This window comes from Parasteatoda tepidariorum, chromosome 4 (assembly GCF_043381705.1).
Source record: "Parasteatoda tepidariorum isolate YZ-2023 chromosome 4, CAS_Ptep_4.0, whole genome shotgun sequence".
NCBI classification, from domain to species: domain Eukaryota; kingdom Metazoa; phylum Arthropoda; class Arachnida; order Araneae; family Theridiidae; genus Parasteatoda; species Parasteatoda tepidariorum.
Window position 1 is genome coordinate 11,250,775 of NC_092207.1, and position 24,168 is coordinate 11,274,942.

Below are 24,168 nucleotides of genomic sequence, written 5' to 3' on the forward strand. Positions count from 1 at the left end.
TGGTTATTTCACTTAGTTTATTATTTGAGTAGCTGGCATATACTACACCATAGATTGTGCTCCGGAAAAAATCCGGATTTCCGGACTTTTCGCGATCTGGAAGTTTCCCGATATCAAAGGTCCAGAAGTTTCAAGAAATCGTCTATCACATTTATGTATAAAAATTCTTGTACAATTTAGTTAAAACTATTAGAACTAGAATTCATTTGTAAATATTTTTTCTGGTGGAATAAAAAATGTGATAAGAGATAAAAATAAACTTATACATAATCATTCATTTAAATTATGCTGTACATAATTTATTCAGAATTCATGTTTGGAAAACATCAGTGATTTGAATTTATAAAGATATTAATTTTTAGATTCACAAACACCCCTGCTACACTAAAATCCATTGTTCACTGTAAATTATCACCTCAGATTTATCTGTAGCATTCATGAATGGTTTATTTGTAGAATTCATATATTTGAAGTGGTGGAATAATGAGTTAATGGAAAAATCTAAGTTTTTTGTTTTGTTTCTATCATATTTACATCAGTAATAAAATGCGGTTTATGTGCCTAGGAATGGTTATATTTTACCAGTTTTTTCAGTTCTTGGGTGTTCTCGAACTTTTTTTGCTTAACACTAACACTTTGTTGTTTTGGCATCATGACTTGGCTGCGCAGAATTTTTTCCCCACAAGTTTGTGCTTGTCCTTCCTTAGTTAATACTGCTATGGATACTTTTCTTTCTTCAGCCCCAATTCTATATACAGGGCAGTTACCATGGCTAGTGGCGAAAAATATCTAAGTGATGTTTCTGTTAAAGTGAGCAAGAGTGCGTTGCAAACATTGTTTAAATTCTCTGGACTCTCCAGCTCCGCATGGTCTATGCTTAATTTCTAATTCTAGAATCCTAAAGTAAGCATACTTATCATGCTACTGGATACAACAATTAGAGTGCACTTTTTTTTAACATTCCCAAGCACAAGCCATGCAGGGCTGATTGTGCTCCGGAAAAAATCCGAATTTTCGCTAACAGCGATCCGGAGATCGAAGGTCCAGACGTTTCAAAAAATTATTGATCACAGAAGTTTCCGGAAATCAAATTTTCGAAGGTGGAACTTAAAAACACAGTTTATTTTATTTGTTTGTAAGGGAGAGACAGAGAAATACTTTATAAGCTTATATTCAAGATTAATATTCATTTTTTATCAGTAAATAGTTATTATAATCATAAACTCAAGAAAGAAAGACATATTTGTAAATTTTAATTACTTCTCCAGGTCATCATAGGTATGCGTAAAATTTTAAAGATATTTTAAGTAAACTAAGAAATATTGAGAAAAAGGAAAAAAAACATGTTTAAATTTTTTTTCAATTTAAACTGTTTTTTTTTTGTTTTTTTTAACTACAGAAATTTTCCAGAATTTTGACTTGCGCTCACAATCACCTCTGGCCATGAAAAGCGTAACTTGATTGCATGGCTAATATGATTTTATTTTCCCGTTTGTATAATTTTGAAATCCACTTGAATCTCTATTATTAAACTATTTTATTTGTGTCTTGAAATACTCAGTTTGCCTTATTTTGATGTGTGCTGTACAAAAATACAGTACTAGCTTTTCTATTTCAGCAAAGCACTCCTCTACTTCACAATTTGAGATTTTAAGTTTTACCACTGCTATAATTTAATTTTTAAATCATCCTTTTATTAAGGAAAATTGTGGGTACTCACTACATTTGAAAAACATGCAGTTTTCATTATCCTGATTACAAGTGATATTAGAACAGAATCCATGAAATGAAATTTGAATTTGTGGTAAAAAATTTTTTTCAAGCAATTACCCTGGCAACAATTTTACCTTGGCTCCAGTTAAACTCGAAATTGGCTCAATATGGGTGCTATAAGAACATGCACCAAGGGACCAATATTGGGAGGTCTAGATTTTTTGATTTGTCCTAGAATGGCCCTACTTTGGCCAATATAGAACCTACATTGGCTAAATAATGGATATAAAATATAGGGTTAATCTGATAATTCTACAAAGGACCGATATTGGTTGTAAAATATCAGTTGAATATAACAATTCTATGTAGGGAAAAATGAAAATCATTCGAACCCTTACGAAGCAAAGATTCATGAATATTGTCCCAATGAGGGCCCAAGTTATTTTGCCGCTAGGGTAATAGCAATCTTACATTTTCATGATGCTTGCATAAGTAAGTAGTATGTGAAACATTATTTTACAGTTTACCAAATTTCGCAAAACTTCCTGCATCTTTACTTTGTGTCAAAGTGCTTCCTTTGTGTCAATAAGCTTCTAAGCATGAAGTGCTACTGCAGTTTCAATTCTTTTAATTTCCTTACAATCTTTTTTTCTTCCCATAGCAAACCCATGTTTCCAGAACTGTTTACTTTTCGTATTTCTGGAACATTCTTTTCTGTGATTCTTTTTGGTTTGAATTAATCAGACAACAGAGCCTAGCTTTTTTGAAACAATTATTTCCAATGGAAATTTTGGCTAATATTTGGTGACACATAGTTTTTATTTCCTAAAGATTAGAATGTCATCATGTGTCTTTGCTTCAAATCTATCACAATCATTATTTTTTTTAAAACTTTGCTTTTAATCTATGTTCTTGACCATTTTTTTTCTGTTCCTTTCTCTCACTAGCAAATTTGGTCTTTGTCGTACTTCATAAATTTTTTTTTCTTCCTTTCTTGGGCTTTTATTCTTTACATCTTTTCAGGATTTCTTTTTAATTTTTCTCTTTCTTTTATTTAGCAGTCAAAGCTTTTTTTTTAATTTAAAACTTTTAGTCAGAGTACTGAATTATCAGTTAGAAATCAATAGTTATTTATTCTAAGCAAGTTTGTAAAATCATGTTCATAAAAAAATAGAAATTATTTCATATTTTTTCTTTCAATTAATACAAATAATTGCTCTTCAATAATTTCCAACACCAATTTTAAAATTGCAGAAAATTTACTAAAAAATTGATGCCGAAGATATTACTTAAAATTCAATATTTTATGCAGTTTAAAATTATGTAAATGTATAGTTTAGTGATTATTTCAAAAAAGAATTTCAATCATCGATTATGAAACGCACATAAAAATTTAAAAAAAAGAAAGAATCTAAACCTTTTCTGGGAACCTTTTTTTAAAAAAATAATTTTTCTGTAATGTTTAATTTTTTACCTATTTCTCAATAAAATATCATGTGATTAAGTTAATTATTTGATCTGAAACTATTTTACTAATCTGAACCTAGAATAACTAAATCAATAGTTAAAATTGATGAAAAGATAATTAATTATAAGATGTTTTTCAAATTATTTAGTAATGCACCAAAAACATTTTCACGGTTCTTAAGAAATTTCTTGCTATTTTCCATGACACAAAGTTTACGCCCATTTAAATAAGCAAAAATATCTTCCATTAAATTGAACAAAATGAATTAACAATAAAGGTAAAGAACTTAATGTAGGCCTTAAATTTGCTCTCCCTGTTTGATAAAAAAGTAATTTTAAGTGAATAACTCTATTCTGCTTCCCAGTATGTGATTTCTTTACCACTATTTAAACTAACAATTAAAGATAGAATTTAAAAATTATGTCTGCTTATATTTTCTCATAGCAGTATTGAGAAAATCAACATATCTAATACTGCAATATTATTCTTTAAATTAAAAAAAAGCAAACTTAAGCATCTTTGTGGTGACAGAATTACACTAAATTTGCTAGCAATAAATTAATAAATGTAATTAAAACAATACTTTTAAATATTAACATTGCAGTTAAATTTGCTGTTTCTATAAGTTAGCATAGTAGAAATAAAATACAATAAATTTTATATATTTTTAATCTCAAACTTATAGTACTCTAATTTTCCAAAATATTATCCATCTTCTAAAAATATTATTTAAACATGTCAACTTAGACAACAAAAGAAGTAACATCTAATATTTTTACTAAGAAATAAAAGATTTGTACTTGCAGGATTTTTGAAAATTCAAGTGTTATTTCAAGTTTTGTGACCTATGTCCTAATTTCCAGAGAACTGCCCAGATAAAATCTTTTCTTAATGCAGTTTTTTTTTAGTAAAATCTTTGTTTCGCATTATTCCTGTGGCAGAATTGCAGCAACCCGGTAACATTGTCGCAGAAAGTTAGAGTTCTTGCAGAAAGATTTTTCTGCTGGGAAGTAGAAAATTTTGAGCTTTTGTTTGTTCAGAAATTTACAGGTAGTATTTGAATCATGCATTTAGATAATAAATTTTTGACTCGTTGAATTTAATCAATGTAATGTTTCGATTAAATTTTCCGCAGCTATTGATTTTCACAACGTTTTTAAATATTCTTATATATTTTAAACACTATGTAAAATTCGAATCTTGCATTTGAGTATTTACTTTTTAAGGCAATGATTCTATCGAATTTTTGGCAGTTATTGCTATTGTTTTCTCCATAATTTTTAAATCTGATATTTTTTATTACAACAAATTAATATTGAAACGAAGCATGTGTTTGAAGAGACTGATTCAAATGATTTCATCGTGGATCTTTTTTTTTCTTCTTTTAGTAACTGATTTCTTTATTTTTAATTTTTTTTTATTGTGATGATTATTTACAAAATGCGAGAATATCACCCATAATATTAGAACAAAAAGTGCTTAAAAGTATTTATTTTTGATTTTCGTTATTTAAAAACCCTTAAAGGTGCTTTTTTTTCCGTTGGATGTTTTTGAAAAGTGCTTAATTTTTCCTTTTCAGAAATGATTTTTTTTTAGTTACCATGTCTATTTTTGCCACATATTATGCAAAAGTGTGCTTTTCACATTGTTCTATTCAACTTTTTTTACAACTCATTTCGGCTTACTGTCGGTCCATGGCATATGAAAGCGTCAATCATTTTACATGTTTTATGAAATACTTGATTGTTCGTATATGCATCTACTGAGCTGGGTTTGGTGAGATTATTGCCTTCTCATGTGCAACTCTGCTGCATTTTGCAAGATATTCTCAATTTCCGCCCTCTTATATCGAGCCAAAAAATCTCTATTGTTTTATAACGGCTAATATAATCAAGAAAAGAGTTCTTTGTCAAAAACTAGTTATTTTCTCATGATCATCTAAAGTCTTAGAAAATAATTTTGCGGTTTGTTAATTTATATAGTGCTTAAAAATATTTTTTGAGTGCTTAAAAAGTACTCAAAACGTGCTTATTTTTTGTTGAAAGATTAGACTACACACCCTGTTATGTGTTCAATTAAAAAAATAGTTTTTTCTTTGTAAACACAGCGCTTTTGTTATTTTAACTTAGTAAAATATATTTTAGTTATTAAAAGTATCTTGCAGAAAGATATTAAAGCTAAAGAGATAGTTTGAAGAAATTCTGCCTCAGGGCACATTAAAATTTTTACAATGTTTAATTTTGAAATTTCAGTTACCTTTGATGAAAAGCCTGTTGTGAAAGAAGTAGATACTGCCACAGAAATTGAAGAAGTGAAATCTGATCAGCTTCCAATCATTGAAGTGGTTATGGATAAAGAGAAGAGTGAATGGCCAGAAAACAAAGTGGAGACTGTTTGGAATTAATATGCTATTTGGAGAATATATATATTTTTTATACTTTATTCTAGTCATCAGAAGATGCGAGTCATTGATTTTTACTCAACAAGATTGTCTATTTTTGTAAAAGTGAGAGAAACACTTGACTTTAAAAATAATTTCTTTATTTGTGTTTGCATGCTTCAAGTTCTGTAAAGTAATCAGCATGTTTAACATGTATACCAGATGCTGAGAAATAAGTGTAAGCATCATTCTAAGTTGTGTTAACCTCTGCTGATTTTAGCAGGGTGTATTTATTATTTTTTGACATTTATTTATTAAAGTGTCTTTGCAATCTAACAAGTTTTCTACATTCTTATGCTTTCAAAGACCATCACACAGATCAATGTCATTGAACATCTTTGGGACAGTATACAAAGTCACATTTTTCAAGTTATCTTGGAATGTTTTTACTGCAAAACACCAGATACCAAAGTTAGAATAATTATTATATAAATTTACTAGCTGAGTACAAGTTATTCGTATGGGGTTGAATAAAAACAACAAAATACATGAGTATTGAACAATATGAAATTGTGCACTGAACTTAGGATTTCGGGACAAGAAGTTTCTACAGGATAGAGGTGTCAACCCTATGCCCAACCNTACAAGATTTTTAAACAACCTGATATTATTAAAAACATAAAAATAAATAGAATGAATTGGATGGCCCACGTGATTCGAATGAGTGATGACAACACAATAAAAAAGATACTGCTTTTTAAACCCACTGGAACAAGAAAGCGGGGAAGGCCGCGGTTGAGATGGGCCGACTCTGATTTTCTTGCAGTTAATGAAAAGAATTGGAGGTCAAAGATAAATCGGAAGTCATTATGTAGAAATCTTCATAGGAAAGAATTGGGCTGTCTGGCCAACTATAATGATGATGCACAAAACTTATATGATTTGACTTAATCGTGATTTTCATTGATGATCTAGTTAGATTTATTGATTTAGACAAGGGGTGTAAAAATGACAAAAATAGAAAAGAATCCTGTAAAAAGGGTGAGAGTTTAAATTAAGAAAAAAAAAATTTCCAATACTGAATCAACAATAATTCATTCTTTTAAAAAACAGGGGACAATAAGGAAGTTCTGTTTCCATGTTCTTTTTTTATTTGAAATGAGTTACAAATATCATTTTTTGAATAACATACTAGTTTTGACATTGATAAATGTTTATTTTTTTTCTAGTGAAAATTTAAAAAAAAAAAATCCAAATGATTATTTTAATATAGTTTTCTGAAATATGTTCTGAACAAAGAAAAAAATCAGGAATATTAAGACATAACAGTAAAAAATCAAGAACAGATTATTTTTGATCGGGACAACTACAAACCTTAGATCTCAACATTCGTCGAAAAAACTTATGTTTACTGAGAAAAAAATACATCTTTATGTCTGACTTTGAAACTTAAAATATTTTCTACTCTAATTCAGAGATGACAATAAGTTCTGTTTTGAGAGCAAATTTTTTTTAACTTGCAGAACTCCTACTTTTACATATGATTCTATAACTAAGATTGAAAATTGATTAAAAATAGTTCTAAGTTAAACTCAGGGATGAGAGTAATCAAAGTAAAAAAGAGGAAATCCAAGAAAGAATATATATACACAGACACACATAAATTTGATTTTTAAACTTGTAAACCATGTGATTATAAATCCCGATGATTAATTATAAAATTGTATGAATATGAATCACATGCATGATTTTAAATTGAGAGAATATGAATCCCGATATTAGGCTTTTAATTTACATGAATATGAAACTATTGAATTTTAAAAAATGCGAAAATACAAATCATGATACATAATTTTTAGATCACGTAAATACGAATCACGATGCATAATTTTTAAATCCCGAGAATACAAATCACAATGCCTAATTTTTAAAGCATGTATAAATACTAAAATAGATGTTTATCATAGATAGAAACCGCAAAAACGAATCACGATATTGCATATTAAACTTGCGTGAATAGGAATTGCAACATAGGGTTTTAAAAGCGCGCAAATACAAATCACGATATTGGATTTTGAATTGCGAAAATACGAGCTATCCAGCGGATGAATAAAAAACACGAAAATCTTATTTTCTGTGCATGAAAGAGAAAATAGCTAAAATAAGTAAAAAGACAGAAGGGTTAGCAGCTAGGATGTAATTTGAATTTTCTGTTTATCTCTGCAAATTGTAAAAAAAATATAATTATTTCATTTCAACGACTAAAATTTCAACAAAAAAAACGGAATTTTTATTTAAGAAAAAATAAACTTTCAGAGAATTGGAAGTTTTGATAAAAAGGCTGAAATTTGAGACGCATAAGCGAAAAAATCTCATCCCTGTAAAAAGATCAACCATTTCTATCCCAAGGAAATGATTTTTAGAGAAACTTCCAGGGGAGGAATGAGGACTTCAATACTTTTGCTGCGCGGAAAAATAAATTCCTCTTAAAATATTTCAACTTGTTCAAAAAAAAATTTCTGCGAGAAAAAAAAGCGAAAATCCGCGGAAGAATCACATTTTTTTTTTTTAGAAAGCAGCCCCAGCTAAATAATTAGCGTGCTTAAATTATTTAAATTGGTACTTAGTTTGTAAAATTGTTTGCTAAAGCTAAAGTTTTTCAGAGTGATTTTGTTTTTACTGTGATGGCATTGTTAATGAGGTTCAGAAGCTAAACCCTGAAGTTACTATTTAAACATTTCCTATGAAACACCAAATGAAACTACCTCACTTAAAATAATACAAAGAATCTTTTTTATATTGATATTTTTAATCATAACAAAATATTTATAGATAATTTTCATAAAACCATAATTATTAAATTTTAACTTTTATGTAAGATATATAAAATTTAACATTTTCTTTAAAATCTACAAACTGCATCTATTTGATAAATTTCAAATTAAATTATAAAGTATCTTCTTCAGATTCCACATTAGTTACATCAGAGTCACTTTTATTAGCTTGATCATTGTCCTCAAGATCAGAATCATTATTGGAATCTTGCATAGCTTGTGATAGAATCTCCTCTCCTTTAAGGTCCCTATTTTTCAAATTTCCAAGCCAGAAAGCCTCTTCACATTTATTCACAGCCAGCATCACTTTTACCCGGAAAACAAACACTTCTAAGCTTTTTTTTAGAAAAGGTACTTGTTTGATTAATGAAACATCTTTAAGGACTTTAGAATGGCAACACACATGTTGCAAGTATCTGGTACTTGCTTGCAGTGTTTTCATCAAGCATATAACTTCTTCCTTTTTATTCACAAATAATTTGTCCATCAGTGGCATTCCATATCTCAGGAAAGTTTGAAGAATTTCTCGACTGAATTTCAAACAGGTACCTATATTGGTTCTTGATCCAAAACACTTAAGTAAATTGGTAAGCACCTGAAACACCCTGAGTATGATGATCCATTCATTCATCTGTTCATCATTGCCGTGTTTCTCTGAGAAGTAAGATTTGACATAGCTCATTAAAGAAGTGAACATTATTTTGTAATAGCAATTTAAGGAAGACTTGTTCAATGTATAAAAAAGATTATCCTTAACATCATCTTTTAGAAGTTGTGGAATGGCATCAACCGACAAATACTCTAATGCCTTCAAAGCAGACTTAGAATTTCGCAAATATGATTCCAGAATAATTTTGACATTGCTGTTGATTTCCGAAGGTTTTACGCTTTTGGATTCAATTTCAAACCACTTTTTCTTCAAAAATTTCAGAGACAACTTGGAGACTTTTTCTTTCGGCTCGGAGTCAGATCCGAAATACAGGATGCAAGATAATAAGTGGGTTAGACTGGATGCACAAGATAAAGATGGAATTGACTCTGCAAACAAACATAAATGAGAAGTAGATGCTCTGATTAAATCATCATAAGAAAAGTGATCAGGTACATTACGCTCAGGTGTGAATGATGCTAGAGCTTTTTTCAAAAGAGAGGAGTTAGTTTTTAAATTTAAAACCTTGCAGGACATTATTTGAGTCAAGACTTTTAATATCAGGTGAAGGCATTCGATATTACGATGTGATTCATTATTATAGAATAATAAAGAATCTTCCACACCGTCAGAATTTACAGCCAATGTTTTAAAGTATTTAAGAATCTCCTCTACAGTGTTACACAAAGATGGTATAAGGTCAATGCAAAAAGACATCACACTGATTACAGTAAAGGATTCAAGATTCGAAAAACCTGCTTGTTTACTATGAAATCCTTTTAAAGGGCTGGTTGAGGAATCAAAACAATGATGAAGTTTAGAACTTAAATCTTCTAATAAAAATTTAAGTTCATCAGGATGTAAATCAGTGGACGTTACCTTCTCGTTCAAAAATACGTCTGGTCGCTTTTGAAAAGTTATATCTGACTGCAAAAGAGTAAACACATCAATGTCGAGTTCTCGGAAAAAAGGCTGTAAGCTTTTACTGATTTTCAATTCCAAATCCAAATTTGATTTAATCTCTTCTTCCGACTCTGAATCAGATGATTTTGATTTAAGGGAGGTATCTTGATTTTCTAATGTAGTTTGGTCTGTGGATTCATCTTTCTTAGATTTTTTGTTCTTGCCTTTTTTACCTTTGCCACTTCTTTTCACACCTTTCTTATTAGGCAACTTTAAGGTTAGATGAGTTTCTTCAAAATCAAAATTTGCTACTGGAGGTGAATAGCCATTGCACTCAGCTAAATATTTGCAAACTAAATTCTCCATTCCAATCAAAAGCTGTAATCTGGTCAACACATTACATCTGATATCAACATCGGTTGTAGTAGCAAAAGCATTGATATTTTCTCTCACCCAATTAATACAATAGAATAGAGTGTTCAAAAGCAAGTGTTTTTCTGCAGTTGACAATACTGAAAACTTTTGTATTCTCAAATCTGGCAACATAATTGAGCATCCTAAAAGTGCATCAATTTGCTCAAGATTACCATCTTGCACTTCTCTAAACATCCTTAGCAATCTAAACATAGGAGCCAACTTGAGAGGAGATGCAACTGCCGTATTAGCTGATCCTGAACTTGTACTTTCAACCGAAGAAATTTTTAAAAGTGTCTTTAATACTTTACTTTGGTTAAAATTACCTTTATCTTTGCTGCAGTTAGATGAAGAATTTAGTTTAAATTTTGAAGATTTACTTTCAGAGCCAACTGTCTCTTTCTTAACAATATTATACAAATCAACAGCCACAGGTTCTTTAACTTCATCAAGACCAAACTTTGGACCAATGTTCTTTCCTTCATATTCACTTGGATCAATGTCTATTATAAAAGTCTCCTCAAAATCTGAGAGGACATTCTCACCTATCCATTCTAAGATAGATTTACCAAATTTCTTCTCAATCATAATGTGAGAAAGTTCATCACAAAATAATGCGTAAGCCTCATTCGATTCGGATGTGCTGGCTGCAACCAATTCGAGTAACTTGACTGAATGCTGAAAACATTCTTCGAATTCAAGAGCATCAGAATTAATAGATACATCAGGTTCTTGCTCTTCATTCTCCTTTTCAGCAGCAATTTTTGCAGACATTAATGCTCCTATTACACCCATTTTGCGATATTTTACATTCTTATTAGATAACTGTTTACGAATTATTATCAACAAATCATCCAAAAGCATGGCACCTTCTCGGCCTCCCTGATATGCTAAAATACTCAACATTTCATGGACCTTGCGAATTTGATTTAAGGTCAACTCTCCAAGATGGTCAAGTAAGTTTTTTATGAATAAACCATATGGCACCATTTTTTGAGTGTGATTTCTGATTAAAGTCAACAAAGTATTCAGGGCAGAGTTCACCTCGCTTTCTGATTTGTTTCCCACATGAGTAATTAGATTACCTATAACCTCTTGTTTATAAAAGGAGTCAAACCACACAAAACAGTTCATATATACACAGCAAGCAAATGACGAAATCACTGGTTCAAACGCCCTCAGTAGCAATTCAGCAATTTTAAGCAGTTCTTTTGCATACTCTTGAAGAACATCATGATGACCTCTAAATGTTGCTTGTAATAAATCTTCATTAATGTCACCAGCTTTAACTTTGTTTTTTAGAAGACTTTCTAACTTCCTTTCATTTATTTCCAGAGACAAAAATATTAATATAACAAAAATATCCAAGGCTTTGTGATTATTTGGACCTTCCAATAGCTCAAGGTATTTAACCCATGCATCACAGAGTGTTTTTTGAAATTTTAATGAGTGTTTGATTGTGGTTAACACACAGCTTTCAATGCTTTTTGATATTTCCCCATTTTTGGGATTAATAGGGGTTGATGATATGATAGGATTAAAAGTTGAATTAAAATCAAGTTTGCTCTGCAGTTCTCGAATGACTTGAGGGGCTTCAGCTATGGTTAAATCTTGCAAAACAAATTTCACAATGACAGGCAGGTCTTCAATATTTGCGGTCGAAATTGTTTCAATGACTTTCTGTCTTATCTCTGATAACAATTCAGATTTGATGTTCAAATTTGTTAAAGTATCCAATATTATCACATTCAATTCCTGGTTGCCGAGCAGGAATTCTCCAAGGCTTTTTGCAACTTTTGGGTGATCAAATTCATTAATAACGTCTGGTAAAAGTCTGATAATGTCTCGTTGAATATCAGTTGGAGTGCCTTCAATCAACTCAAGAAGTTTATCAGCCAAGGCTTCGCTGTTAACTAGCTTGTTAAGCCAACGAAATTGAGATATTATTAGACACGCAACTGTTTTGTTTTCTGTGCGATCATACAAAGCAGTGTTTTCTGTATAAGAAAACTCAACAAGCTTATCTAACATTATATTGATAACTTTCTCTTGAATCTTTTCCACACTTAATAGTAAATGAATCAAACTGTCTTGGGATGCATTTCTGGCAGTTTCGCAGGAGGCCGCTGTAACTGTAGGCATAAGACTCCATTTAAAACGAATTTCATCTTCCAAATGGCTTTCTAATCCATTGAAGAACTTATTTATTTCGTTGTTTGCTTTTCCAGATAACAACTTCGCCAAATCCCGAAGAAAAACAGCTTGATCCACATTTAGTTCATTAGCATTGTTCTTCTCTCCTGTAACGTATCCGGCTCTTTGTAAAACTTCTTCGAAATAATTTTCTGTCTTCCGTTTAGTTTGTTTAGGAACTAAAGCAGGTTCTTGAGAAAGATAAACATCCGAAATTTTCTTTCCGATCCATTCATCAGATGACATTTTCTTAGCTTTAATATTGAGATATTAATTTGATATAAGTATACCAATATCACTAAAATTCGCGCCGAACATCGATCTTCGTGTTAGTAAACATTTATGTAAAGGTTATAGTTAAAGTTAGTGAATATTTTTCTTAATTAAAGATTTATTAATTAAAGTACAGTAATTAAGATATAAGCTGAAGAATTCGATCTTAGGTGTTTAGATTAAAAGAATTTTCTACAACTTAATAATCTTTAGCACAGTATGACGAAAATTTTAAATGCATATTTAGTAACGAAGAAATAGGCAACTAGCGACGCATGAAATAGAAATAAACAAAATGTTGCCATGGTAAACAAAATAAAAAATTTTGATTTTTTTACTTGAAGTTAAGCTGTATAAATTGTTTATGAAAATGATTCCTGATTAATATTACCAAAAAATAATAACAATAATGAAGAACAATTCTCTGTCTGTATATTCACCGGTAATATTTGTTTTGAAAATCGCAGCAAGTCTTAACTATTTTAAGTTTGTTATTTAAAGAGTTTAAGGGGGGAAAGTGATAAGTGACACTCGAGTGAATTTATAAACATCAACTTAAACACCAAGAAGTAGCTAATGAATCATAATTTTCTATTAAAAACCGATTATTTTTAATGACTGGTTGAGGAAAAATAACGTTTTATATTTGTAGCTGACCATGACATGCTTCTAAACTAAATATTCGGAGCTTTTTCGGAATGTCACTTGACATATTTTTCCTCTAAGTTTTAAGTAAGCTAAACATTTTCAGAATGTCACTTGACACATTCTTCCTCTAAGTTGTGATATAAGCTAAACATTTTCAGAATGTCACTTGACACATTCTTTCACTAAGCTCTGAATATAAACTATACATTTTGAGCTTTTTCAGAATGTCACGTCACTTTGTATCATGGTTTATTTCCGTATCATGATTTGTTGTGTCAATTACAATCGCATAGGAGCTTAATGGATTTAAAGCTTGCAAATTTTTAAAAAATAAAAACATATACAGCCGATGAGTTTTACCCTTCGAGTTGGTCCCCTTCTGTGTTTTTTAGTTTCTCTTGGGCCACTACTTGGAATACTTGGCGATTATTTTTTTCGTTGATCTCTATATGAAAATATTCCATTTAAACTGTGTTATAATGATTTAAAGGAAAATAAGTTTTTGTTTTGTTTTAAGTGAACATTGCATTTTTGTCGAAAAATTTATTCAAATGCTTTGTTATAAATACAATACTATTGTCCATGTCAGTTTAAAAGTTATTTTAATGTGTATGAAACTCATTTCTAAGCACTATCTTATTTTTAAATACAAACTTATGTATAATTGCATTAAAAATTACTAATTAAAATCAAACTTTAAAAAATAGGATTAAAAATATAGCTCTATTTAAATTAAAAAAATATATATCTAAGTTATTAATGTAAGAAAGATGTATATTATCTTCAGTAGATAAAACAAGTTTTTAGTAACTGGTTTTCAGATTTTTAGTAATTCAAAAGTTGTAAACTTAAAGAAAAGAATCTCATTTATAATATAAGGGACAAATACAATTATTTTACAGTTATATTTATTTAAAAAACATGCCTAAATGCTTTTGAATATTGGTTTTAAAATTTACATTTAATTCTTATTAAAATAGCTGTTATACATTTTCATTAACAGTGTTTTTCTTAGCCAAAAAAAATCCATTGTTGAGGTGCCTTACACTTGATGCAAAATCATAATTTTAAAATATATATACCATTTTGCTGTGAAGAATTATCTGGATTTTAGAACTTAGGTACATAAAAAGTTATTTAACCTTTTTTTCCGCTTGATGAAATCAATCAAGATCAATTCTCAATTTTTGAGCCCTGATAATGCAGCCTTGGAATAATTTCTGTTTATATTAGTATTAGTGTATAGTTATTAGCATAGTATATAGCAGGGGTTTCCAACTTAAATGAGGCCGGGGGCCACAATTAAAAACAAAAATCGATGGCGGGCCACAACTTTATCAAAATTTTATGTAGGACTCTTTTTTTTGTTTGAAGGAACATTAAATATTACTGTCAGATTTGAAACAAAGACAAACGATGAAAACAAAAGCATTGAATTACAAATTAAAATAAGAAGTAGATTTTTAAAAATATTTAATTGCATATTAAAAAATTCGGGCTACAATAACTTTAATGTGTACCTATGTATTAAACAATTAATGTGCAACAGATATCTAACTGTTAAGATAAAAATCTTTAAAAAGGTTGGTATTAAAACTTACTTAGTAGCACACAAAATGTTCAATGAGAAAATTGAAGTTTGTCTGATGCAACCACCAGAGAATAGGTATTTACATTTAAAATTTACAAATGTGTGTGTAAATATTTTCCTCCAAAATGAGTGGCTCCAAAAAGTTAAATCGGAGAATTTCTTCGAGAAAATTTCTGATACTAGCATGCTAAATTATATTCACAAAATACGAAAAAATGAAATGAAAAAGAGCAACATACACTATCATTTTTGTCTGCAAAAAAAAACGATCATTATGTGCGCAAAAAAATGACAATTAATATATATTTTAGTTCGCTGGCCACAAAAAAAAAGCTTCGCAGGCCGGATGTGGCCCCCGGGCCACCAGCTGGAAACCACTGGTATATAGCAATTAGCATAAATTTACATTATCTCTACCTGTCAAATTAAGAACAAAGTATGATTATTTCACATTGTTGTCAATTCAGTATTTTGATATTGTATTAAATATTGGATAACAGAATATATATTTTTTATTTTTAGAATGTGGATTAATTTGGACATAGTTGATTCTGAATATGGAAGATTTCAAAATTATTAAAACTTTAGGTGAAGGCTCATTTGGTTCTGCTTTCTTAGTTGAAGATATTGTATCCAAAAAGTATTATGTAATTAAAAAAATTTCTTTATCAAATCTGAGTGAAAATGAAAAAGCATTGGCTTTAAAAGAAGTTGAAGTGTTATCAAAGATGAAACATCCTAACATTATTACGTATCATAAATCATTTGAAGAAAATAATAACTTGTATATAGTAACAGATTACTGTGATGGCGGTGACTTGTACTCCACAATTAGAGCTCGAAATGGGGTATTTTTTCCCGAAGATCAAATTCTTGACTGGTTTGTACAGGTATGCCTGGCAGTAAAGCATGTGCATGATCAAAAAATTTTGCATCGAGACATTAAAACACAAAACATTTTTTTGACAAAATCTGGCATAGCAAAGCTAGGAGACTTTGGAATTGCTCGTGTTTTAAACAACACTTTTGAATTAGCACAGACTTGCATAGGTACTCCATATTACCTGTCTCCAGAAATCTGTGAAAATCGTCCTTATAATAATAAATCAGATATATGGTCATTGGGATGTGTGTTGTATGAATTAACCACTTTAAAACATGCTTTTCAAGCAAAAAATATTAAAAGTCTTATTCTGAAAATTATTAAAGGTTCTCTCCCTCAGATACCTGACATTTATAGCTCTGAACTCAAGAACTTGATGGAACAAATATTTAATAGAAATCCTCATACACGCCCCTCTGTAAATGCTATTTTAAGGAAGCAGTTCATTGTAAATCGAATTGGCAAATTTCTTAATGAGTCAAAAATGAGAGAGGAATTTAAAAAATCAAAAAGCACAAAAATTCCATTCTCTTCACCTACAGCTCAATCTAAACTTGATAAAATGAAGTTTACTGATCCAGCAGCAAAGTATGGTATTTCTTTGGCTAAAAGAAAACCTTCAAAGCAAATCAAAAAGTCTGCTGGCAAAGAAAAGCAGGTTGACAGCCATAATACTAACATGTTTAAACATGCCAAAACTCTTGCAAATTTGACAAAACATAAATTATCTCATAAACAAACTGAAAACAATGCTGATTCAATATTAAATAATCTATTACCCAATAAAGTACCAAATCATGAAGATACCAAGTTAAATCAAGAGATATCTGATGCAAATAAATCTATTATTGAGCTTTCATCTATTGAGTTCTGTGAGAAATCTCACAAGTTAAACTTTCCTTTGTTGCCATCACAAAACAGTTCAACCTATTTAGAAACGGATGCTTCTGAAGTTCACTCTGAAATTTCATTCCAAAATTCAACAATCATTGAAACTGTTTTATCTGCAGATAACTGTTTTGATGATAGCTTGCAAAAAACTGTATGTGAAGTAAATCTCCCTGATATTTCTGATAATATACTTTTTAGTCAACAATCTCCCAGTCCTAAAAAGAGATCTAAATGGTCAAAGTGTGAAGTTGACTTTTTAAAAAACTTGCCACTAGAAGTTACAGCTTCAAAAGACTTTTCAGCTTCTAATAAAGTTATGTATCGTAATCGACCTCACTCTGCACCTCATGTTGGTCGAACGAGAATTAAATCAAAAGACCCAGCTGGTATAACTTCAAGTTATATGTGCCCTGTCATTTATCATAAGCAGGATTCCAATCATGATTTGTGTAATGATAATGAAGAGAGTAAATGCGAACCTACTGAAAAAAATTTAACTGTAAAAAAAAATGAGATTACGAACTCTGAAGCTGATATTATGTCTATTAATCTGATTTCAAAAAATGAACTCCAAGTTTCAAATAAAAACATTGCTGGAAGAAAAAATTATTTGGAAAATGGGGACTTTGATTTAAAATCTGGCGTTTATTGCAATAAGACTTTCAAAGTGAACAGATGTGATTCTGATTTCTCTCCTTCAGTAACTTTGAATTTGGAAGAAGGAGATGTTATCTTACCATTGATTTCCCGTGGTAAAGTTAGCAATTTAAAATCAGACATCAATCAGAATTCTGATGCACAACAGTATAAAGATCGTTTTCACTTACCAATGATGATTGATGATGATTTAGAAACAAAAAATAATATCAGAAATAAAACATATTTGCTTAGACGTAATAGTGATGTTGCTTCATATGGCTTGTTTCATTTACCCACTCTGTCTGAAGAAAAGTCGGAATGTAAGAGTATTTCTGAAGTTTTTAAATGGGAAAATGAGAATGAGAAATCAGTCATTAATTCTACATTAGACTTGAATGAAACTGAAGGAAATTTGACTAATAAAGAATCAGGCATTAATTCTACATTAGACTTGAATGAAACTGAAGGAAATTTGACTAATAAAGAATCAGTCAGTAATTTTGCAATAGACTTGAATGAAATTGAAGGAAATTTGACTAATAACGAATCAGTTGTTAATTCTTCATTAGACTTGAATGAAACTGAAGGAAATTTGACTAATAAAGAATCAATCACTAATTGTACAATAGACTTGAATGACAATAAAGAAAATTCGATTAAGAATGAGAAATCAGTTGCTAATTCTATTTCAAATTTGAAGGACAGGGAAGAAAAATTTTCTTGCAGCAATTTAAAAACAAGCCTAGCTGAAATAGGCATTCAGTGTAACTTGGGACTATATTCCGATGAATGTTTGCTCTTAAGAAACTCCTCTGATGCAAATATTGAAACTTCCCTTCTAAGGAATATTGCAAATAAAGATGCCTTGAACAGTAAATGCCCTTCCCTTCCTGATTTATCTATACATCATGAGGATTTAAAAGTGCCTTTCAAAAGAGGAAAATTGTATCCATCATCTTCTTTAAGCCCAAACCATTTTGTAAGTTCTTATAGCTTATCTATTCAATTTTCCATTATTGTTTTTATTTGGCCATTTTTTTACTGATAACCAATACTTTTTTAATTAGAAGATGTTTATTAAGTAAGGACGTTTAATTAACCCCTTATGCTGAGCGCAACCAACTTTCTTCGTTCCTCAATGGAATAGATATCCCACAAAAAAAAATTGAAAGAAATGTTATATTCCACAAGAACAAATTGTTAAGATAAGGCGTTCTACATTCTAATTCCTGTTTAGTGTGCTCGAATTAAGTCGAGGGCACAAGTTAAGGTGTTAATAATGTTTAATTATTTGGTCATTGGTATGTATCCTAGTTGGTTTCTGAAGATTGATAATTGTGAGTTTGATAATTGTTAGATGGATTAAAAAAATTATCCCAAGAAACTGAATCGGTAAGGTATTATTTGTGTAAGAGCTTCATTTTCTACAAAAATATACAAATTGGAAATAGCAGTCGATATGTTTCAAGCATTCAAAAGTGGGCATCTATTTTTGAGAGATTGAAACATGTTGACTGTTGTTTCTAATTTGTATATTTTTGAAGTGAAGGAAATTTTTAATCAAGTAACTGTAGAAAGTCAATTAGAAATATATATTTTCAAAATTTTATATATAATTAATTCAATTGTTATAGTGTATTTAAAATTTAGATACGTTATTTTATTAACTCAGGAATATTTCATTATGATATTTCAAAACAGAATATCGATAAGAATAATTTTCAGTGTAAGATATTTGCTTAATTGATCGTTTTTAGGAAATCTTTCAGATATTTGAATATCGATTAATGATTTTTAACAAAGGAAAATAAACTTTCTGTATAAAGAAAATTTTACCTACTGAGAACATTATCAAAAACTTTACTGTAAATATTGATTCTGAAAACACTGTTTTGAAAATGTCCTTTTATATATAGTGAGAATTTAAATTTCCGTAAATGTTGTTGGTTATTTGCATTTATAAGATTCAAATTATTCAAAAAACATTTTTTTTTTTTGGAAGAAATCTTTTATTTTTAAGCTTACCTATATAAATGAAACATTTAAAAGCATACTTTAAGCATTAGTCAATATACCAATATCATTAATAAAATTTAAATTTGTAGAGATTGTATCCTTTATAATAATGAAAAGAATATGTATTTTTATTATGCGATTTAGTATTTGACAGTTAAGTATTTTCATTTAGTCGCTGTTAAATAGTTAAATAAAAGGGAAACATTTATGAATTTATTATTATGGAATATTTATGAATTATCTTTCAAGTTAAAAAAATACAATAAGCTTTCACATTTTTATGAATTTATTATGTTACTTTCTATTTCAGAATTCTGAAACAGAATCAGAAGAGCTTTCTCGAACTTCATCATCATTAGCACAGGAAACCAGTGAAGAAGATGATCTTTATCAGGTTTGCCAGACTCTAAGAGTTGTCTTGAAACAATCTCAAAATTTAGATTGCAGATCGATTTGCAGCTACTCTTCATTTGGTAACTCTTCATTTTGGTATTTCTTAGATTTTTTTGTTGTCTTTAATGCTGAAATAAGCTATAATGGGCAAACTAATTATAAGTTTTTTTGGGGGGGGAGAAATTTTACAAGGCATTTTTGATAATATATATATTTTTTTAATTTCTAGATAAATATACTGGAAAATTTATGCAATTTTATTGTTTAATAAATATTTATATGTTTAATAACTTGTGCCTGTTTATGAGCAGTCTATTTATATTTTGAATTTGATGCAATAACTACTCATATTCTTTCAATTTTGAATTTAACTCAAAAGTCAGATTAGTATCTAAATCAAATTTTTTACTTTAAATTAAAAAGTATATTAGAACTTTGATAACTGTAGTGAAGTTTTTATATATTTGATAGATTTCTAGAATGAGAAATTTACAATGAATATTTTATTAGCATTTCTGAATTTAGCAGATGTTTTCTTTAAAAACTGCTATGTCATCATTTAATAAATATTTATTTTGTATTATTTTGATACTAAACATTATTTTATTTATAGATACACCTTTGAAATGTGTTTTCATAAACCTAATAATGTCGAATAAAATAAAATAAGAGAAATTATGTACTAAAATAACAATGCATCGGGAAAATTGCTCGACTTTGATTTAAGTCTTGAATATGAAGTTTTAGATGCGATCAATAGTATAATTTTTTTTATGTCTAATAAGTTAATATTTTAAATTAGTTTGAATATAGTCAGTTTCTCTTTTGGTGAATTGAAAGTCTTAACAAGTTGTTTTATTTTAATGAAGTAAAGTTTCTGGGAAAAGCAACAAACAATTAAGAGAAAAAGAATACTTGAAATTTTTTTTAATTGTGTCACTATAGGCCTCTCAGCGTTATGCATGATTGCGTAGTGTTAACCAACATTCTAATTGATTATTTACTATTTTTTTCTTAACCTTAATGAAAAACTAGTTTGTGCTGAAATTGAAGGAATATTTTTTCTATGGATAATATTTGCATAAGAAAATAAAATAATTATGTAGTTTCTAGAATGAAACTTTACAATTAGTATTTTTTTAAAAAAAAAACATCATTGAATAAAATAAATATATTGTCTAGAAAATTTCTACTATTATATTATTAAATAAATAATATTATTGTGCATAATTTGGAATTCTATTTTGTTTTTCTCATAGTGCATCTAGTTTGTAATTTTTNATAAATATTTATATATTTAATAAATATTTATATCTTTAATATAACTTGTATCTGTTAATGAGCAGTCTATTCATATTCTTCGAATTTTGAATTTAATTCAAAAGTCAGATTAATATCTAAATCAAATTTTTTACTTTAAATTAAAAGGGATATTAGAACTTTGATAACTGTAGTGAAGTTTTTATTTTATTTGCTGGATTTCTAGAATGAGAAATTTACTATGAATATTTTATTAGCATTCCTGAATTTAGCAGATGTTTTGTTTAAAAACTGCTATTTCATCATTTAATAAATATTTATTTTGTATTATTATGATTGACTTGGAATACTGGAATATTTATGTATTTTGTATGAAATATGTTAGTATTTTAATACTAAACATTATTTTATTAATAGATAGTTCTTTGAAATGTGTTTTCATAAACCTAATAATGTAGAGTAAAATAAAATAAGAGAAGTTATATACTAAAATAACAATGCATCGGGAAAATTGCTCGACTGTGATTTAAGTCTTGAATATAAAGTTTTAGATGCGATCAATGGTATAATTTTTTTATGTCTAATAAGTTAATATTTTAAATTAGTTTGAATATAGTCAGTTTCTCTTTTGGTGAATTGAACGTCGTAAAAAGTTGTTTTATTTTAATGAAGTAAAGTTGCTGGGAAAAGCAACAAACAATTAAAAAAAAGGAATACTTGAATTTTTTTTTTAATTGTGTCCACTATAGGCCTCTCAGTGTTATGCATGATTGCATAGTGTTAACCAACATTCTACTTGATTATTTACTATTTTTTTCTTAACCTTAATGAAAAACTAGTTAGTGCTGAAATTGAAGGAATATTTGTTCTATGGATAATATTTGCATAAGAAAATAAAATAATTATGTAGTTTCTGGAATGAAACTTTACAATTGGTATTTAAAAAAAAAAAAAAAAAAAAAAAAAAAAAAAACATTATTGAATAAAATAAATGTATTGTCTAGAAAATTTCTACTATTATATTAATTAATAAATAAGTATATTATTGTGCATAACTTGGAATTCTATTTTGTTTTTCTCATAGTGCATCTAGTTTGTAATTTTTATTTAATTGTATTTAATTTTACCTGTTAACAAAAAATCTCCATGTATGGAATGATTATAAGCATTTATTTCCATATCCTTGAAATTTTAAACCTCACGAAAACATCTAAATCAATATTTTTTTTCCCTTCTGTTATACTAAATGGTTATTTTTTTTATGTACTTTGATATTTGGTTAAGAAAGCAAAATAATTATTATAATTCTAGAATGACTATTTATAATACATTTTAAGGGGAATTCTTAACTTCAGTTGATAAAATGCTGAACAATTTTTTTGCAATTTCGTTTTATAAAGTTCATGTGAATGAGAATTACAATAAAGCTTTCTTATTGCCTTTCTTATTTATGAGCTTTACACTTTATGTGTTGTTTCATCATATTCCTGGTTCATTTAAAAGCTTTGAAACAATTATGTACTTCCTTTATAAAATATAAAGTTTTGGATATACATTATTTTCACCATTTTAAGAATTCTCATATTTTCTGCCCATATGTAACTTCTCAGTTCCCTTGAAAGATGGAGGTATGTTATACAAGGCTGCCAACAACAACTACGTTTCATTCAAAATATTTGATAACAGGGGGGGGGNAACAGGAGGGGGGGGGGGAACCTGCGGCTCGTGAGCCACATGCGACTCTTTGAAGGATTATTAGTGGCTCTCAATAAATGCACTTAAGTTCCCTTTTCATTTTTGTGCTATTATATTTTAAAAAATTATTATCGTACCGTATGTGTTTCAAAATGTCTTTTAAATTACTGACAACAAATATGAGAGACTAAGTGCAATGTTGTAACAAATTTCATTTCCGTCTAAGTTAAGAATGTTATGACTCATTGAAAACTGCGCGAATGTGAATCATTTTATACCATTATTTAAATGATTTACTTATGTGAATAATTTTATTCCACTTTAAAATTCGTGAAATCCAAACACTGACCAGTATTAACTAACCAGCATCTCAAAGAATTACTGAGAAGTGCTGTCACCAATTATTCACCAAATTTAAAAGAATTATCAAGGGAAGTAAAATAAATGTGTTTAATTTTTAATATTTATATTCAATACTCATATTTTCTAACATTATTTATATGTTTTCAATAAATAAAATTTCTGTTAAAAAAAATATTTTTTAATACCTTTTTTTGCATACCTTTTAAATACATATTTAATTGCCGCTCGCGAAAAATTTCACATTTGGAAAAATGACTTGACTATCAAGGAGCTTGGCCACCCCTGTTCTATAGAGTGATAGGCAGTTAAAAAAACCAAAGCTTTCAAATTTATGGTAATTTTGCCAACATCTTAAAGGCCTCACCTCAAGAGAGCTGGAACAAAGTGGATTTCATATAAACTTATGAAATCCACTCATATAAGTTTATATGAGTGAAATCCATTCATATAAACTTATGAAATCCACATGTTTAACATTTACATGTAGAGTGGCGAGGAAAATAATTTGAAATCAAGTTTAAGAAACAAAGAATCATACACTAAAACATAAACTTAGCTACCATCAGAAGAAATTATCCCGAAAAGCATAGAATGTTGGAAGCCCTGTATTATATTCAGGGTGGCCACCCACCTGGAAAACCTTGAAAACCTGGAATTATCAGGGAATTTTTTTTTACTGGAAAAAACCTGGAAATATCAGGGAAATTTGGATAAAAACCTGGAAAAATCAGGGAATTTTAAAGAAAAGCTGGAAATTTTTCTTTGATAATTTTTTTAATTTCACTAATTTAAATTATTTACTAATTTTCTTAATTTAAATTATTTCATCCATTATACCCACTTTTTTTTAACGGAAATGTATCGCCAAACAGTTGAAATATCATCAACTTAGCTATACTTTGCTTGCATCAAAATTTGCTCCATTACAGCTCTGTTAAACTAGAATGCCACATAAAATTCTC

The 24,168-nt window shown here is 28.9% G+C and overlaps 3 protein-coding genes across 6 annotated transcripts in view; 2 read left to right on the plus strand and 1 right to left on the minus strand.

Moving 5' to 3' along the window:
- Positions 1 to 5,897, plus strand: part of LOC107455918 (protein LSM14 homolog car-1) — a 23,834-nt gene extending 17,937 nt beyond the window's left edge. For all 4 annotated transcript variants that reach the window (XM_043040182.2, XM_043040181.2, XM_071179411.1 and 1 more), the window contains exon 8: positions 5,434 to 5,897. In XM_043040182.2, coding sequence (XP_042896116.1) covers positions 5,434 to 5,585 — 152 coding nt within the window. In that variant the 3' untranslated portion in view covers positions 5,586 to 5,897. The remainder of the gene's footprint in view (positions 1 to 5,433) is intronic.
- Positions 4,551 to 12,925, minus strand: LOC107455931 (Fancd2). Its single transcript, XM_016073665.3, has one exon. The coding sequence runs from the start codon at positions 12,798 to 12,800 to the stop codon at positions 8,508 to 8,510; it is 4,293 nt and encodes a 1,430-aa protein (XP_015929151.1). The 5' UTR covers positions 12,801 to 12,925; the 3' UTR covers positions 4,551 to 8,507.
- Positions 12,926 to 13,094: 169 nt separating this feature from the next.
- Positions 13,095 to 24,168, plus strand: part of LOC107455940 (probable serine/threonine-protein kinase nek3) — a gene marked incomplete in the record, with an annotated part of 14,154 nt that continues 3,080 nt past the window's right edge. Inside the window, 3 exon segments of the mRNA XM_043040178.2 lie at positions 13,095 to 13,269; positions 15,589 to 18,458; positions 19,806 to 19,968. Of these exon segments, the coding sequence (XP_042896112.2) occupies positions 15,624 to 18,458; positions 19,806 to 19,968 (2,998 nt within the window).